Here is a 17613-nt window from a genome sequence, read left to right on the forward strand (position 1 = left end):
GCATAATGCTCCTGAAGCATTTATAGAAAGCACCACTAAAATTCCATTTTAAAGGCCACTCTATGTGAATGCTAACACATTCTTTATATGACTCATTAGCAGATTTCTTTTTTTTCCCAGTAAACACATAGATTTATTTTATCATTTATTTATTTTTTGTAGATTTATTTTAAATCAGTTTGATATATGATGCAGATTGGTTCTGCAGTTTTTAATGAACTGAAATAAAAGTATCTATATACAACAGTATCTGCCTGTGCAACAGATATCTGTAAGGTAAAATAAGGGATTTTAGTTGTACTATAGTCTATGTGAAAAAATCAGGTGAAAAATCTGAAAAGGTTTCTATATACCTTCTAGAGTTAAAAAAAATCAAATTATTAATAACTCAAGGTACTAAAGTGCTAAAGGAAGAGGAACAGGCCTTGAGGCTTTTCTTGTAAACTTTAATTCCATGTCATGGTTTTGTTAGAGCAGCATTCAAAATTACAGGAGAGGCTTCATCAGCTACATTTTCATAGAAATAGATACAGTGTTAACATTACTGTGTGGCAAGGTGTTCCTGTCTACCTAAATGACAATGATGCCATTGCAGCTAATATTTACCACTTTGGGAGAAGGGAAATTCTATGTATTCTCAACTGAATCTTGTATCTTATAGCACTCACTAAAATCTAACAGTCATGGCACTATTGTGAGGTACCTAGCTGCTAAGTTGCTTCAGTCGTGTCCGACTCTGTGCGACCCCAGAGACGGCAGCCCACCAGGCTCCCTGTTATTACTGAGGTAAACACAAAAATGTAAGCCTGCCTTTCCCCAGAAACCTCTGAAGCCAGAGATTTTAAACAATTAAGGCCCTTGAAAACACTATGGATATGTACAGATTTGCAAGGAAAAGAAACTCTAGCTGTACCAGCAAGTAATGAAGAAATAGTAAATCTTCATTTTATGAACCTTTAATTATCTAAATGTAAGGAAATTTGGCTTAAGAAATGGACAAAAGCAATTTGTCATTTCTTACCATAAAATGTTGAAAACCAAGTGCTAAATTCAACCACTATAGATTAAAGAAACTAAAACAAAAAAGCCTTAGTAATTGGAGCCTTAATGAGCAAAAGCTCATTTTAAATTGATTTGAGCTCCTGAACTAATCCTGTGTGTCAAAGTCAGGGAAGAGGGATCCCTCTAAACCTGAAAAAACTAGTGCTTTATAAGAAAACTAAAGAAATGAAAGTATGCATGTTATCACACCACAGGAATTGAAACTGGTAACAGATGGGAGAGAAGAAAGTAAAAGTATGATCTGTTTACCCAGGGCAATCATCATTAAAAATCCACAGTAATCTGACCAACTTAATTTTTTCTGAAATTACACTGCTCACATTTACTGTGTTAAAACTTAAAATTATTGTCTAGTTAAAGAGTAAATGATTCTAAAACAACTTCTTTATTGCCTCATAGAAGTTACTTTTCAAGAAAGCTTGGTGGAAATCATTTTAAGGCACAACAGTGTTAGGATAATTTTTTAAAGTACAGAGGAAAATAAAATTAAATCAACTTTATACTTTTTATTAGCCATAAGAAAACTTTTGGGTGGTTCAATAGATGAAGGCTTTTGACTTTGTATAAAATCATTTAAGTCACTTGGGTTTTGAATAAAATAGGGATGTTTTCAATTAAATGCTAACACTTAAGTATCTTAAAACAGGTTTTTACTGCCCACATCAACAGTTACATCCTCAGACCAACTTTTTCCTTCTTTAATGTGAAATATCGAATCACCAAATTTTTAGGTTAAGTTTACCTTTCAGGCTGTCTTTAAGGCACTATTTTTTAATTTCTCAAAGATATAAGGTGCTTTACAAGTATGAACAATATGCTGCTATATTTACTATTTTTCTTGTTTCTATGTAGAAAGAATAACTGTTATTAAGCACAGAATTTTGCTCTAAGGCTGCTAAATTTATAAATCTATTCCACTTTGGAAATGATAGCCAAAAATCCAACTGATTGATGCTGCTTCAGCATATTCTTCTGAATTCTGGTCACTAAACTACATCCCGAGTTCACATAAAAATAACACAGCTTTCAGGCTTTAAAATGACAACATTTAAACTGTCAAGAGAGTCATGGAGTTGTTTGCACAGGACAGTGTTTTCCATCACTTACAGAGTCACAGCTGACATGTCAAGAAGAGAGAACCAATACCACAGCAACAGTCATTTAAGGTAAAAGAAGACACAAGGATTCATGCAGAATGTTTTAAATATTCCCTTGAACAAAGTGATTTAATTGATTCTTCTTCAAGGGTGATGCTCATATGGGAACAGTTAAGGGTCGTAGAATAACATGTTCCATGTGGGACATATTGAAAGAAAATATTGTTTCAGTTAGTTACACACCAGTCCTCGTTAATTTAGCAGGTCTGTTTTCACAGTGTAGTAGTTTTGTTTTTTAGATCTGTAGAATTTATACAGAAAGAAAATGATACCCTGCACACCCAAGATGAAGACATTTCCTCCAAAGAAACTGGATGTGTCAAAGGCAGACTTTGGCACAGGTTGGGAGGTTAGAGTTACAGTGGCGTTAGTTGTACCTGATGTGGTTGCTGTGGTGGGAGCTGAGGAGGGGAAGGCAGAGTGGTGGTTTTAGAATTGGTTGGCATTGGTTGGTAGTGGGCACAGGACAGAATTCAGCACCTGGCAGTCACTAATGTTGAGTTATCTGAACAGTAGCTTTTACCTTTCATTTTTTCCCAAAGAAGTTAGTATTAGCAACCTTAGCATCAAAACAGGAAACACAGCTGTTGTGATTTCCCAGATTTCTGGTGCTGGAGAGGTGCCTCTGAGGAGTGGCGGCACTGGGGCTCTCATGGTGGTGCTCAGTAAAGCCGGGCTGTAGTCACGTCAGGGCCAGAGTGGTGCCCTGAGCTGGTCATCACACAGAGCGCAGCCAGGCAGCCTGCAGCCCAGAGCAGCGGGTGGGAGAGCCCGATAACGTGTCCTCTGTGCAGGTGTTCAAGTGGACCTGGGGTGCCCAACGCTGTCTGTCCTTCTGTCCCCTGCACCCTCCCCCCCCCCCCCAGTGTATGCAGGTGTCCACTGAATTGCTTTTGTGTCAAACTATGCAGCATTTTAAAGTGAACTATATTGTTCTTTCAAGATCTTAATAACATGGTCACAGACTTCTGTGTAAATTGCACTGTAGTCCAGAACACCCTGTTCTCTTGCCCTGACCTTGCCTATGGAAGGACTGTGCCCCTTGCTGGGGTCATTAGTAATTAGGGCTGTCAGGTTAGGTCATGGGTGAGAGAGCCCTTGGAGGGGAAGGGGAAGACATTGGGGTTTTGGAGAGAAGCTGAGTCTGAATGAAGCCCCTGCTGGGCTGGGAGGCAGGAGACAGACGTGAGCTCTGTAACCTGCTCCCCTAGACAGCCAGGTGGGCAGGTGCGGGCAGGTCTCAGGGACTCAGGTCTCATTCATGTAATGATGGGACTTGGTCTCAATCTTTATGCTTTAAAATAAATGGCCCCAGGACTTCTCTGGTGGTCTAGTGGTTAAGAATCCACCTTCCAGTGCAGGGGACATGGGTTCCACCCCTGGTGAAGAACTAAAATCTCATGCTCTGGAGCAATTAAGCCCACACACTGCAACAAAGACCCAGAGCAGCCAAAATAAGAAAAATGGTCCTGTGGGAGCCTGCAGATCTCACGGGACCGGGATTTCGAACTCCGCCTGCACAAAGTCAGGGCTCAGATGATAATCCGTGTCAGTGTCCCCCAGCCTGGATAACCAGTTGGGGAGGGGACCCAGCAGCCATGGACTGTTGAGTGCTGCCCCCTTCTGGTCACCGCGGAGCAGTGCAAGATCCTGAAGCCTGAACAGGGAAGCAACCCTGTCTGGCCCTGACAGACGGTTCAATTCAGTTCAGTCACTCGGTTGTGTCCAACTCTTTGCGACCCTATGGACTGCAGCACACCAGGCTTCCCTGTCCATCATCAACTTCCAGAGCTTACTCAAACTCATGTCCATCGAGTCAGTGATGCCATCCAACCATCTCATCCTCTGTCATCCCCCTTCTCCCGCATTCAATCTTTCCCAGCATCAGCGTCTTTTCAAATGATTCATTTCTTTGCATCAGGTGGCCAAAGTATTGGAGTTTCAGCTTCAGCATCAGTCCTTCCAGTAAATATGCAGAGCTGATTTCCTTTAGGACGGACTGGTTGGATCTCCGTGCTGTCCAAGGGACTCTCAAGAGTCTTCTCCAACACCACAATTCAAAAGCATCAATTCTTTGGCGCTCAGCTTTCTTTGTAGTCCAACTCTCACATCCATACATGACTCCTGGAAAAATCATAGCTTTGACTAGATGGACCTTTGATGGTAAATTAATGTCTCTGCTTTTTAATATGCTGTATAGGTTGGTCATAGCTTTTCTTTGAAGGAGCAAGCATCTTTTAATTTCATGGCTGCAGTCACCATCTAAAGTGATTTTGGAGCCCCCCAAAATAAAGTCTGTCACTGTTTCCATTGTTTCCCCATGCATTTGCCATGAAGTGATTGGACTGAATGCCATGATCTTAGTTTTCTGAATGTTTTAACAGCTTTTTTACTCTCCTCTTTAACTTTCATCAAGAGGCTCTTTAGTTCCTCTTCACTTTCTGCCATAAGGGGGGTGTCATCTGCATATCTGAGGTTATTGATATTTCTCCCGGCAGTCTTGATTCCAGCTTGTGCTTCATCCACCCTGGCATTTCGCTTGAAAGGACAGACTGAGGGGCTGCAATAGGAAGCTGATGTTTGTAGGTGGTTCACTATTTTGTAGTCATAACTGAGTGAAAAGTAATAAAATAGGAATCCCAAGCATCAGGCAGGAAGAAAGGAGTGGAGATGCTTAAAAAGCCTAAAAAATATTTCTCGTGTATTAAAATCGATGCACGATACTGGATGCTTGGGGCTGGTGCACTGGGACGACCTAGAGAGATGGTACGGGGAGGGAGGAGGGAGGAGGATTCAGGATGGGGAACACATGTGTACCTGTGGCAGATACATGTTGATATAGGGCAAAACCAATACAATATTGTAAAGTTAAAAAATAAAAAAAAATTAAAATCTAGCTTCTTGTTGATACTTTGCCATTCCCCAAATCTGAAGCTAGTTTTTTTTGGTGATGAAAAATCATTGTCATTATTTTAGTATGTGAATGTTGTATAATCAGTTCAGTTCTTTCTAGAAAATACTTTCAGTTTGAAGATTATCCAGACTTTTAATCCAGACTCTGTGCTTTTAGTCTTTAGGGCATTTTACTTAATCACGTGTAACCACTATTTTTTATTTTTCTTGACACAGGAGTTACTGGCAATTTTATTAACACTTTGAATATGTAAAGACACACACACACACCCTTAAGTCTACCAGGAACACAACCTGTGATTGGCTTGATGAGTACTTTGTCCTTCTCCCTCACATTGGAATGTGCACTGTTGCATGTACCTTCATGTTTTATATTTTTCTTACAGTACAAGTACTTTACTGCTCCTATTTAACCAGGACAGGTAATGAATGTAAGACACAGGAAATTGAGGCTTTATCACTTTATCCCATAATGTCATAATAAATTTCTTTATTCCCCAATTGTTGTTGTTTTTGTGCTACAGTAGAGCTCTCATTAAATGAGAGCTTTGACTGTTACTTATAAGAATTAATTTACCAAGAGTGACTTCTTCATATAAAGTGCCCCTTTGCTTGCTGAACATTACTGAGGTTCATTTTATATTGAATGAAAATGGAGACATTTGTGGAGATTCAAATTATTTATTGAGGGGCTAGGCACACCAGGTACTCATCCTGCCAACTTGTAGATTAATGAGATAGACAGTTAAAACCAAGGGTCATGATGAAAACTTGAAAAGAAAGTGAAAGTGTTAGTTGCTCAGTTGTGTCCAACTCTTTGCAACCCCACTGACTGTAGCCCACCAGGCTCCTCTGTCCCTGATATTCTCCAGGCAAGAGTACTGGAGTAAGTTTCCATTCTCTTCTCTAGGGGATCTTCCCGACCCAGGGATCAAACCCAGATCTCCTACATTGCAGGCAGATTCTTTACCATCTGAGCCACATGATTAAAAACCTCCCACACTGAATATTGTATTAAGCACATTATTTTAATAAACTAGTGTGCATCATTCAGTTTGCATTTCAGGCAGGTGCCTTGTCATCTCTTCTATTTAAAATCTGTGGGTGTCTAGAGCTGTGTCCGGAAATCTGGTCAAAGAAGGAGCCTTCCTAAAGGCAGCTAAAACTTCTTCAACACCCCAAAGAGATAGGATTGGATGAAAAGACCTCTTGGACACAGTATATTGAAATGGGATGGAGAAAAATGTTGGTTAGTGTTAGCATATCAACAACTATTACATTATTTTCTCTATTTTCTAAAGTAAGGTATGTGTTACTTTATTGAAATGGGTACATTTTTATAAACTTTAATTTGCAGGAATCAGAAACCCCAACTCTACGAGGCCTTTCCTTTACTGTCAGACCCGGTGAACTGTTAGCTGTGGTTGGACCTGTGGGAGCAGGAAAGGTAAGTTGTGATGCCCTTGATGCAACACCACAGGCCCTGTTAAATTCTCAAGAGTGGAACCCGGAGCTGAGTATGACACAGTTTGATTTGGCTGTATCTAGAACGGAACTGGTGTCAGGAATTTGGACGTCTCAGTAAAGGAGATTATTTATGTGACAGCTGTTCAGGTTGGATACAGACAATGGGGACTTCTTTTTGTCACGGTGGCCCCTCCAGGAATTCTGGAGGTGGTAAAGGCTCTTCTAGGAAGCTCTGAGCATTTCCTTACGTGACTTGACTTGGTCCCATCAATGCACGTGCAGTGAAGGTGCAGCCATGTGCTGGAGATAAAGGTACAGACTTGAACAAGACCCCGTTTCTCTGCCTTTCAGAGGCAACCAGGTTCTGGGGCAACACAGGTACACAGGCAGGTTATTTCAGCCCAGTGTGGTGAGCACTCTGATGGTGTGGACACAGATATGTCATTTCTGTGTGTTACAGGAGATTTGAAGGGCATGTGTAGGTGCACTTAGTGTCCTGTATTTTGTATGACAAAATACAGAAACCCAAATGTGGGATATGTACAGGAGAGGGTGATGATTTCCTCCACGAAGGGCTTTTAAAATTTTTATTTTTTTAAATTGGAGAATAATCGCTTTACAATATTGTGTTGGTTTCTGCCATACATCAACAGATATTTCCTCTCTCTTGAATCTCTTTCCCACCTCTCACCCCTTCCTACCACCCTAGGTTGTCGCAGAGCACAGGATTTGATCTCCCTCGGCATAATGGACTTCTATTCTTCAAATACAACTAGCTCAGAGTTCTTTTAAATAATAATCTTTGGATATATTATTCACACATAGCTTTAAATTTTTTTAAATATATTTTTAAATTTATTTGGTTGCATTGGGTCTTTTTATTTTTTGGGGGGGGGAGGGGTCTCTAATTGTGGCATGTGGGCTGAGTTGCCCTGGGGCATGTGGGATCTTAGTTCCCTGACCAGGGGACCAGGGATCTAACCAGAGCCTCTGGCATTGGAAGGTGGATTCTTCTTCTTTTTTTTTTTTTATTTCAGTGTTTATATTCTGAAAGTAGTTATTATTTTTTTTAACATTTTATTTTGTACTGGGTTGTAGCCAGTTAACAATGTTCTGATAGTTTCAGGTGAACAGTGAAGGGTGCATGTCAGCCATACATATACATGTATCCATTCTCCCCCAAACTCCCCTCCCATCCAGGCTGCCACATAACATCGAATAGAGTTCCATGAGCGATAGAGTAGGTCCCTGCTGGTGATCCATTTCAAATATAGCAGTGTTTACCTGTCCATCCTGAACTCCCAAACTGTGCCTTCCGCCCATCCTGGAAGGCGGATTCTTAACCACTGGACCACCAGGGACGTACCCACATAGCTTTTTTTCTTGTTGCAAATTACGTTTATTGATGATAACTTTATATAATTTACTCCCTATATTTGATGTTACAAACTTTAGGGTGTTTGAGATAGGCAGGATCCTTGTATGTAACTGGCATAAACCCCGAAATTTGAGCTCTCTTAATTGCTTTTGTGATTTCTTTTTGTTTGTTCCCACAAAGACCTGTTATTTGCCTTCCATAAATGCAACCAGTAAATGGAGAGATAAACTGGGATAAAAGCTGTAGATTCTTATAATCTACACATTTTTTATACAAGATACATTTTTTCAGAGGCTTCTTATAAGAATTTTCCATTGGAATAGGCAGGTCCCTGTTGCTGGTTACCTGTTAATATTGTGAACAACTTTTTCTCCACATCCCTGCATGAATCCCAGGATTTGTGAGGCAGACAACAGTTGTTGTGAAAATGTGTCAACTTTCTCTTGCCTAGCCCACTGCAAAGAGCTACCATAGCCGCCATGGTTCCTTGCTCTTCCCCTCCCCACATAGCTTTTTAAGAAAAAGTATTTGTCAAGTAAAAGATACCCAAATGCAAGAACAATTGCATTAAACATCAGATACACAAAGTACACATCATGCTTCTGCTCTGCTAGCGAAGGATGTTAAACATTCTTAGTCTTTGCTGAGTAGAGCACTTCATTTGGAGGAAACTCTGGCAGAGTGGATTGTTACAGTATTAATATTCCTTATCAAACTTTAGTCTACATTGACCAATAGTGCTGGTACTTTATCCTGTTCTGATATCATTGATCAAGCACCAGGGTGGGGTCCGCTGTGCTGTGGGGCATGTTCCATCCTGAGTGCTGCCTGTTCACGCATGTGTGTTGCCTTCTGTTTCAGTCGTCACTGTTACGTGCTCTGCTCGGGGAGCTGCCCCCAAGCCAGGGGAAGGTCAGCGTGCACGGGAGGATTGCATATGTTTCTCAGCAGCCCTGGGTGTTTCCAGGAACTGTGAGGAGTAACATTTTATTTGGGAAGAAATATGAAAAAGACCAATATGAAAAAGTAATAAGGGCTTGTGCTTTGGAAGAGGTGAGTAATGACTCTTGAGTTGCATGTACTCAAATTTCAAATAATGATAATATTGGTTTAAGCTCTAAGATTTGTTGAAAGTTCTTTTTATTTGATTTTGAAAGGTCTTTTATTTGTTGCTTTAAGCTGGACTTCTGAGTAAATATGCAGTCATATACGTTGTTGCTTTAATTCTGGTGTGATAATGATGGTCACAGAATGCCTTTGTTTCATTTGGTGAAGTTTCATTCACTTTTAGATTCTTTTTTTAATGGACAATTAACAAAAATTTGTAAGAATAGAGAGCTCCATGTAATGAACCATCATGTTCCCACCCCCAGGTTCAGCCAGGGTCAGCTGGTGGCCAGTCTTGCTGGGTCTTTACCCTGCCCTGTGCCACCTCTCCACCCAACACCCCGCCCCATCCCCTGGTATTCCAAAGCAGATCCTAGATCTCAGATTAGTTCATCTGTAAACATTTCATTGTTGTTCAGTTACTAAGTCCTGTCCAGCTCTTTCTGACCCCATGGACTACAGCAGGCCAGGCCTCCCTGTCCTTCACCATCTCCTGGAGTTTGCTCAAACTTATGTCCACAGAGTTGGTGATGGCATCCAACCATCTCATTCTCTGTCATCCCCTTCTCCTCCTGCCTTCAGTCTTTTCCAGTGTCAGGGTCTTTTCCAATGAGTTGGCAGTTCATACAAGTGGCCAAATTATTGGAGCTTCAGCTTTAGCATCAGTCTTTCCAATGAATATTTAGGGTTAATTTCCTTTAGGATTGACTGGTTTAATCTCCTTGCAGTCCAAGGGACTCTCAAGAGACTTCTCTAGAACCATAATTCAAAAGTATCAATTCTTTGGCACTCAGCCTTCTTTATACTCCAACTCTCACATTCATACACAACTACTGGAAAAAACCATAGCTTTGACTATATAGACCCTTGTCAGCAAAGTGATGTCTCTGCTTTTTAATATTCTGTCTAGGTTGGTCATAGCTTTTCTTCCAAAAGAACAAGCATGTTTTAATTTTATAGCTTCAGTCACCATCTGCAGTGATTTTTCTTTTTTTCATCTGCAGTGATTTTTGAGCCCAAGAAAATAAATTCTGTCACTGTTTCCACCTTTTCCTCACCTATTTGCCAGGACATAATGGGAGCAGATGCCACATAAATCAACAGTAAACATATTCTGTTACTATAAGCAATATAGTATGTAACATTTGACTGTCTATTATCTTTAACCACTTTTAAAAACTTTAAAAAATGGTATGGTATGGGGAGGGGGGATGGTTCAGGATGGGGAACACGTGTATACCTGTGGCAGATTCATGTTGATATATGGCAAAACCAATACAATATTGTAAAGTTAAAAAATAAAAAAAAAAAGCTTTTAAGGATTTTAAAAACTTTTAGGCATTACATGAAGGTATCATGCTGATAAATTCTAGTTTGCTATTTTCCCACATAGATTGCTTTACCTTACAAATCCTTATTGGATGCCTGTAAGTTTGTACTTTCATCTTATATTTACACATTCCTGCCAACTTGGACATTTTCTTTTCAGACTGCCTGAACAATCATAGGATAATAAGTTAACTGATCCTTCTGTGTCTAGGTATAGAAGCCTTTGAGACTTGAGTTATTTTAGTGTTGCCTTCATTTCAAATATAATCTTCAGTCATCACCTGGGCAGTGTGATGTGAAAGAGCAAAAGGCTATGAAATGGTTCAAAAGGGCATGATCTGTTCAGATTCCAGCTCTTCTGTTTAACAGTTGAGCATCCTCAGACCAGTGATATGACCTTACTTAGTCTAAGTTTCCTCATCTGTGAAATGGGGCCAGGGCTTCCTGTGAGCTTGTTGTGAGGATTAGAAATAATCAGCGTCAGGGTCCAGCACAGAGCTTCGTGCACAGATCTTACCCCCCAGGAGCTGAGAGAAGCTGTGTGCATGTGTACAAATGATGGAGTAGAATAAGATGGGTCCTTCATGAGAGATGAGAGATGTGAACAGAGCCTTAGGAACCCAGCAGGTAGAAAAGAATCCAGGATGGTTTCATGGGAGAGTGTGCTTAGGCTGAGCACGGTAAAGTAGGCAGGATATTGACAGGCCGTGAGAGGAGGGGCGATTCCACATGGAAGAAAAGCTGTGAAGGAAGCAGGGCTCCTGCTGCTTGACTCTAGAGTCCAGCCCTCCTCTGCCAGGGCCTCACGTCCAGACCCACATTTACCATTTCAGCAGTCTGCTCCGTGGTGCTTCTACTGTAAGTCTCCATCATTGCTGAAGGGCCCTAGATGTGCTTCTGGATGGATGGCGCCAAACCAGCATCACCATTTCCTAGTTTGCCTCTAGTGTGTGTGTCTGCTGTTCAGTGAGAATTGGGGAAACTTAACTTAAAGGAAAATAACGTGAATAAGAACACCTTTCTGTCAGTGGGGGGAATTGTAGTCTATACTCAAGTCAGGCTTTTCCCTTTAACCTAATTAGAAAATAGTGGCTGGGAAATTAGCCTGACTTGGATTTTATTTCAACTCCTGTGAAATGTTTTTCCCATTTGAGGCTGGTCCATAAATAATCATCAGAGTCAACAACACGCTTGCAGTGCTGCTACCAGACTCAGAGAGAGCCTGTTTCTTGTGCCCTAATTGTGATAAGTGAATGAGTGGATTTAGGTGCCTTTTCTAGAACATGGTTAAGATTGCTGTGCTATGATTGTTAATATTTTGAGAGACAAAATGAAACAATGTAGAATCAAAGCATAAAAGCTAAGTGGAACAGTTTGCAAGGACTTCAACAGTGAAGCAGCGGCCAACAACTGTGTGAGTGTGTGTGTAGGGCTGGGAACCTGTCTTAAAATGGCTCACTGTTGTTCATGAAAACCAAAGCAAGGGATGGTAATAACTTCTGAACTCAGCAAAGAAAGAAGGTGAAATAATGATGAATTTTCATGACAGATCAGTTGCTGCCTTTCATTGGATGTACCCCAGTTAAGCTTTGAGTGAGCAGAGAACCTGTGTGTCTGTGTGCCTGTCAGGGAGGGTTACGATGGAGACACCTTCTTTCTTCTCTTTATGGTCATGTGCTTTGCATGTTATGACCCACACTGTGAATGTGGTCCCACTGTTGGTTTTATGGGAAAACAGGCATCAGCCACCAGTAGCAAGTCATAATCACTTTCAGCCTTTTCTCCATTTATAGAGGGTGTTCTCACTTTTGAATTTAGTGATTTTTGATTTGTAGTACATTCTGTAGAAGAGGAATGTGAGACTTAGGGAGATCAAAGGACTTGTTTATCATGCAGACTCCAGTGTGCTCCCCAGATTTGCTAAAGTAGAGACAGAGAGTGAGGGTGTCATCTGCAGAAAGGTATTGCTGTGTACCTTAGGTTGATGCCTGAGGAGTTTAGTAGATAATTCAAAGATTTCTAACATAATAATTGTGTAACTTAAACCTGATTGTTATCTTGTCATTTTGGGGATATTGTTGTCATTTTTTTTTTAATTTCCCCAGATGCTCTGGGGAAAATAGACTGATTTGTCTATTTACTTCTTAAATAGCATTCAAATATAACTCATGGTAGATTCCCAGATCCTCAAGTCAAAGCTTCATATCTTTCTTAACTTTGAGTTTTTCCTGCTTTCACAGATAAGCATCTGCTTAGTCCAGCTGATCTACTTGGTGTACATCAAGCACACTGTTTGTTTCCTTTTGGTTTCCCTGCGCAGCCTGCTCTTTCTGGTCTCATTTCTTGTACAGACCTAATCTATCACACTATAACTTGCCTTAAGTATCACTGTGAAGACATTGGTCAGGTGGTATCCCTTCTCTGAAAGGGGGAAGCAGAGACCAAGATCAGCAAAAGTGATAATTTAAGATACAATAAGTCCTGTGCCTTCACCAGCCTGGGCCACCAGCTCTCACACCTGTGTCTCTGGCACAGACCTTCACACCTGCATGTCCAGCTGCACTGGTGGCACTCGGTGGCATCACCGAGAGGTCATCTCAGCTTGTCCACAAGAAAAGCCTCCTAAACCTGGATCCACCATCTTCCCCAACTCAGTAAATGGAGACCCTGTCTTTCCCCTTCTTCTACCCAAACACCACAGTCCTCTTCTCTTAGAGCCAACACCCATCCCATCAGCAGGTCTTACAACTCTGCCTTCCAAATGTGTCTGGAGTGTGACCCCGTCTCTCCATTCCCACTGTGTTCTAGCTTATTCCAGTAGTGTCCTCACTTGTATCTGCCCTCACCCTTCCCCACTTACTGCCTGGTTTCTGCAAAGCACAGGAATTTCCTTGTAAACCTCAGACCATGTCAGTCCTCCCCTCACCCACCTCTTATTGGAGTGCCCCCAGGCTCCTCCTGCTCTGTCTCCACCCTCACCCCCTCATTCTCACTCTGCTCTCCTGCCTCCTTGTCCTGAACCCCTTGGGCATCTCTCCCCATAGCCCCTGCACTTGCCCCTCCCTCTGTGAGGAGCAGCCTCTCCAGGTCTGCCTGAGCCCCTCCCCCTCCCCAGATCCCCTCACAACCCCTCTGAGCAGAGCCCTCATACCCCAGTGTGGACTCACTTTCCTCCTTCACTCTCCATCCCCCTGAGCTGGCTTGCTTTTCCTTCTTGTCCTCAGTTCTTGTGCTCGGGTTAATTTTCCATATCATCATCTCCCACCATGGAAAGAAATTCCAGGGGCTCTGTTTCCTCGTGGCTGAATTCATTGTGCCCAGAACAATGCCTGGTGTGTAGTCAGTCCTCAATAAATACCTATTAAAGTGGTCAAATGCATAAATGTTTCAAAAAAATACAGAATGAAAACAAATGAAAAGCCCTGAGAGGTTTTTTTAATTTTTCTGGTTACAGTTTAGTCACTATGAAATAAGTCCATTGCTGCTGATTAAATACTTGCATGAAGAAATGATGCTAAAATGTTAGGATGGCAGGAGGAGAGCACACTTTAAGTCTTTTTCTTTTTTCCTTTTCTATCTCCATGCAGGATTTGCAGAATTTGAAGGAAGATGTAATTGTGAGAGGAGATGGAGGAACCCCACTGAGTCAAGGACAGAGAGCCCGGGTCAGCCTTGCCAGGTAAGTGGGGTTTCACTTGCCATCCTAACCCTCCTCCTCCACGGCTCCTAGTGGACATGAGCATGCAGACCCAGCTCACCAGGTGGGCCTGTGTGAAGCAGGGCCTTGGTCCTTTCCCTGGGCTCTTGGGATGAATATGGAGTTGCTGGATGCCATCATGATTCAGAGATGAGACCCAGGGAGTGTGAAGTGTCCTCTCCTGATGTCTCTCTCTGTTTCCTAGAGCTGTGTATCAGGATGCGGACATTTACCTCCTGGACGATCCGCTCAGCGCAGTGGATGCAGGAGTCAGCAGGCACTTGTTCGAACAGTGAGTTTGCTGCTGTTTTCTATCATTTCTGCTTTCCAAGAACACTGTAGAGATCAGAGAAGGGAGCTCAGGAAAGCCTTTGTGCTTTAGGAGTCTCAGCTCACTCTGCCTTGGTGTTCCTCCCTCCCGTTCCTTCCCTCCACACAAGATCCATCGTAGAGAAGTTTTGCATCATGATTAGGTCAGGACAGGAAAATACAGCAGGTGCTGCTAGTGTGTGGAGTAGAGTGGGGTGGGTGCTTTAGGGAGTGAGGGATAGATGGCTGATTCCCCCATGACTTGCTGGTAATGGATCCAGACCCCAGGGATAAGAAGGATGTAAAAATTTTAAATCAAAGAGTAGGCCTTGGGAACCTGATAACTGGATGCCAATCCTTTTCCTCCATCATGTGTTGAAGACACATTAGAAGTTAAGTTTTCAGTACCAACATAAGGCTTCTGTGGAAAGACTGTTGGTTTATTAATCCATTGGTTTGAAAATATTTAATAAAGTGTAGAATTTACAAATGATTTATTTCACATCTGAGTATGACTCAGATGTTTAACATTGCTTCATGTGTCCTTACTAAAATTAATACTTAGACCCTCATGTAGGGTTACCTTGAATTTGAAACTTGGTATCTTGGTTGAAGTCCTGACTCTCACTTTGTTCTGCAATGTGTTGTCAGTGGCTCTTTCTTGGCCACAGAACTCCTGAAAGTGGACAGCTCTGATGTCTCTCTGTCCTAACACATGCTGACCGAGGGCTCTGGTGGAGTCTAGACTGACCTCTTTGAAAGCCTCATGAATTTGCTCTTTCTGAAGCAGCCTCCACATCTACCCAACAGTTAGTTCTTTTGCTGTTGTTCACCTTGTTAAAGCCAATGAGCCTTCCAGCTGCACTTATTAACACCCTATTGTGTGCACTGAGATTGATGCCCTTACAGATGTTGCTGCACAAAACCTCAGTTTGCAAGGAGGATGGTGAGCTAGGAGAGGGGAAGGACCACACTGGGCTGAACAAGGGAGACTAGGATGCCCAGCTGTCATTCCTGCCTCTGAGGAACCTGTCTCTACGTGGCGCTTGTTAAGACAGATGCCTGGGGAAAGGTCAGCTGAGTCAAGGTTTAGAGAGTTTCCATACAGGGTAGGAAATACTAAGCAGAAGTGGCAGCTGGAGGCTTTCACTGAAGTTGGAAAGCTCCTTGTGCCCAGGGCTGGGCAGGCAGTGCCCTGGGGGCCTGCAGGCTGGGAAGGTGTGTGGAGGCTGAGAAGAGGACCCAGTTCTTTGCTGAAGGAAGGGTAGAAGCTCAGGTGTGGAGGGAGGAGGAAGCAGGGCTGTGAGGAGAACAGCAGGCACGTCCTCACCTGGAGGAGGCAGGGTGTTTGGCAGAGAGAAGCTGTTTGGAAATTCTCCCTGTGAGGTCCTATGTCAATTTGCTGGGGCTGTGTCCATCCAGGCTGCTCTCACAGGAGACCAGAGCCTGAGTGGCTTAGAAATAATGGCAGTTTATCTCTCTTGGTTCTGGAGGCTGAGAAAGTCCAAGGTCAGGGTGCTGAGAGATTCAGCGTCTGGTGAGGGTCTGATTCCTGTGTCCTCACGTGGTGGAAGGGTGAGGGAGCCTTGTGGTTCCTTTTATCAGGACACCAATACCACGTATGTAGGTTCCACCCTCATGACCTAGTGCTCCTGATGGCCCCACCTCCTAATACCAACACAGTGGGGAATAGCTTTTAATGCATGAATTTTGAGGACAAAAACATTCAGTCTATAGCAAGTTGTCACAGATGGGGATGCTTGAAGAATAGAAATTAATTCTCTCACCGTTCTCGAGGCTGGGAGTTCAGGGTGCGGGCAGCTTTGGTCTCTGCTGAGCACGCCTCCTCGTCCACTGGCGGCAGCTACCACGCTGTGTCCTCAGGCGGTCTTCCCTCTGTCCTCGAGCACCCTGTGTCTCTGTCCTTTTTTATTAGTTTCTATTGAAATATAGTTGATTTACAATATTGTGTTAATTTCTTTGTACAGCAAAGTGGCTCAGTTATACTCATATATACATTCTTTTAAATACTCTTTCATTCTGGTTTATCTCAGGATATTGAATATAGTTTGCTGCACTATACTGTAGGACCTTGTTGTCTGTCCATTATACACATAATAGTTTGCATCTGCTAACCCCAAATTCCCAGTCCATCCCTCCCCCTAACCCCCTCCACCCATGCAACCCTAAGTCTATTCCCTATGTCTGTGAGTCTGTTTGTGTTTTGTAGATAGCTTCACTTTTGTCATATTTTACATTTCATGTATAAGTGATATGTGATATCTGTCTTTCTCTTTCTGACTGACTTTACTTAGTATGATAAGGTCTAGGTCCATCTACATTTCTGCAAATGGTATTCTTTCTTTCTTTTTATTTTATGACTGAGTGGTGTTACATTGTCTATATGTATCATATCTTCTTTATCCATTCATTTGTCCATGGACATTTAGGTTTTTCCCATGTTTTGGTTATTGTGAATAGTTTTGCTATGAACATAGGGGTGCATGTATTTTTTTGATTTATAGTTTCCTCCAGATATATGCCTAGTAGTGGGATTACTGGATTATAAGGTAATTCTGTTTTTAGTTTTCTGAGGAACCTCCATAGTGTTTTCCATAATGCCTACGACAACTTATATTCCCACCAGCAGTGTAGGAGGGTTCCTTTTACCCCATTCTCCCTCAGCCACTGTTATTTTAATAATGACCATTCTGACTAGCATGAGGTGATACCTCATTGCAGTTTTGATTTGCGTTTCTCTAATAATTCAAAATAAGTGGGTTTCTTTTCATGTGCCTATTGGCCATCTGTATGTGTCCTTTGGCGAAATGTCTATTTAGTTCTTCTGCCCATTTTTTGATTGGATTTTGTTGTTGTTGTTGTTAAGTTGTATGAGCTGTTTGTATATTTTAGAAATTAAGCCCCTGTTGGTCACATCATTTGTAGTATTTTCTCCCATTCTGTAGGTTGTCTCTTCATTGTGTTTATGGTTTCCTTTGCTGTGAAAAGCTTGTACGTTTGATTACATCCCATTTGCTTACTTTTTCAATTAAAAATAATTATTTGTTTATGGCTGTGCTGGCTCTTTGTTGGTGGGGGTTTCTCTCTTGTTGTGATGAGCAGGGGCTTCTCTCTAGTTGCAGTGTGTGGGCTTCTCACTTCAGTGGCTCCTCTTGAGCAGAGCACCGGCTCTA

The 17613-nt window shown here is 42.1% G+C and overlaps 1 protein-coding gene and 2 pseudogenes across 1 annotated transcript in view; 1 reads left to right on the forward strand and 2 right to left on the reverse strand.

Moving 5' to 3' along the window:
- LOC139176097 (ATP-binding cassette sub-family C member 4-like) overlaps nt 1-17613 on the forward strand; it is a 163553-nt gene that overhangs the window by 12832 nt on the left and 133108 nt on the right. The window contains exons 8-11 of the mRNA XM_070799963.1: nt 6490-6579; nt 8839-9030; nt 14001-14092; nt 14316-14402. Coding sequence (XP_070656064.1) covers nt 6490-6579; nt 8839-9030; nt 14001-14092; nt 14316-14402 — 461 coding nt within the window. The remainder of the gene's footprint in view (nt 1-6489; nt 6580-8838; nt 9031-14000; nt 14093-14315; nt 14403-17613) is intronic.
- Nucleotides 2412-5051, reverse strand: LOC139186274 (sialomucin core protein 24 pseudogene; annotated as a pseudogene).
- Nucleotides 7994-8458, reverse strand: LOC139186148 (small ribosomal subunit protein bS18m pseudogene; annotated as a pseudogene).

Source organism: Bos indicus, chromosome 12 (assembly GCF_029378745.1).
Source record: "Bos indicus isolate NIAB-ARS_2022 breed Sahiwal x Tharparkar chromosome 12, NIAB-ARS_B.indTharparkar_mat_pri_1.0, whole genome shotgun sequence".
Lineage (NCBI taxonomy): Eukaryota > Metazoa > Chordata > Mammalia > Artiodactyla > Bovidae > Bos > Bos indicus.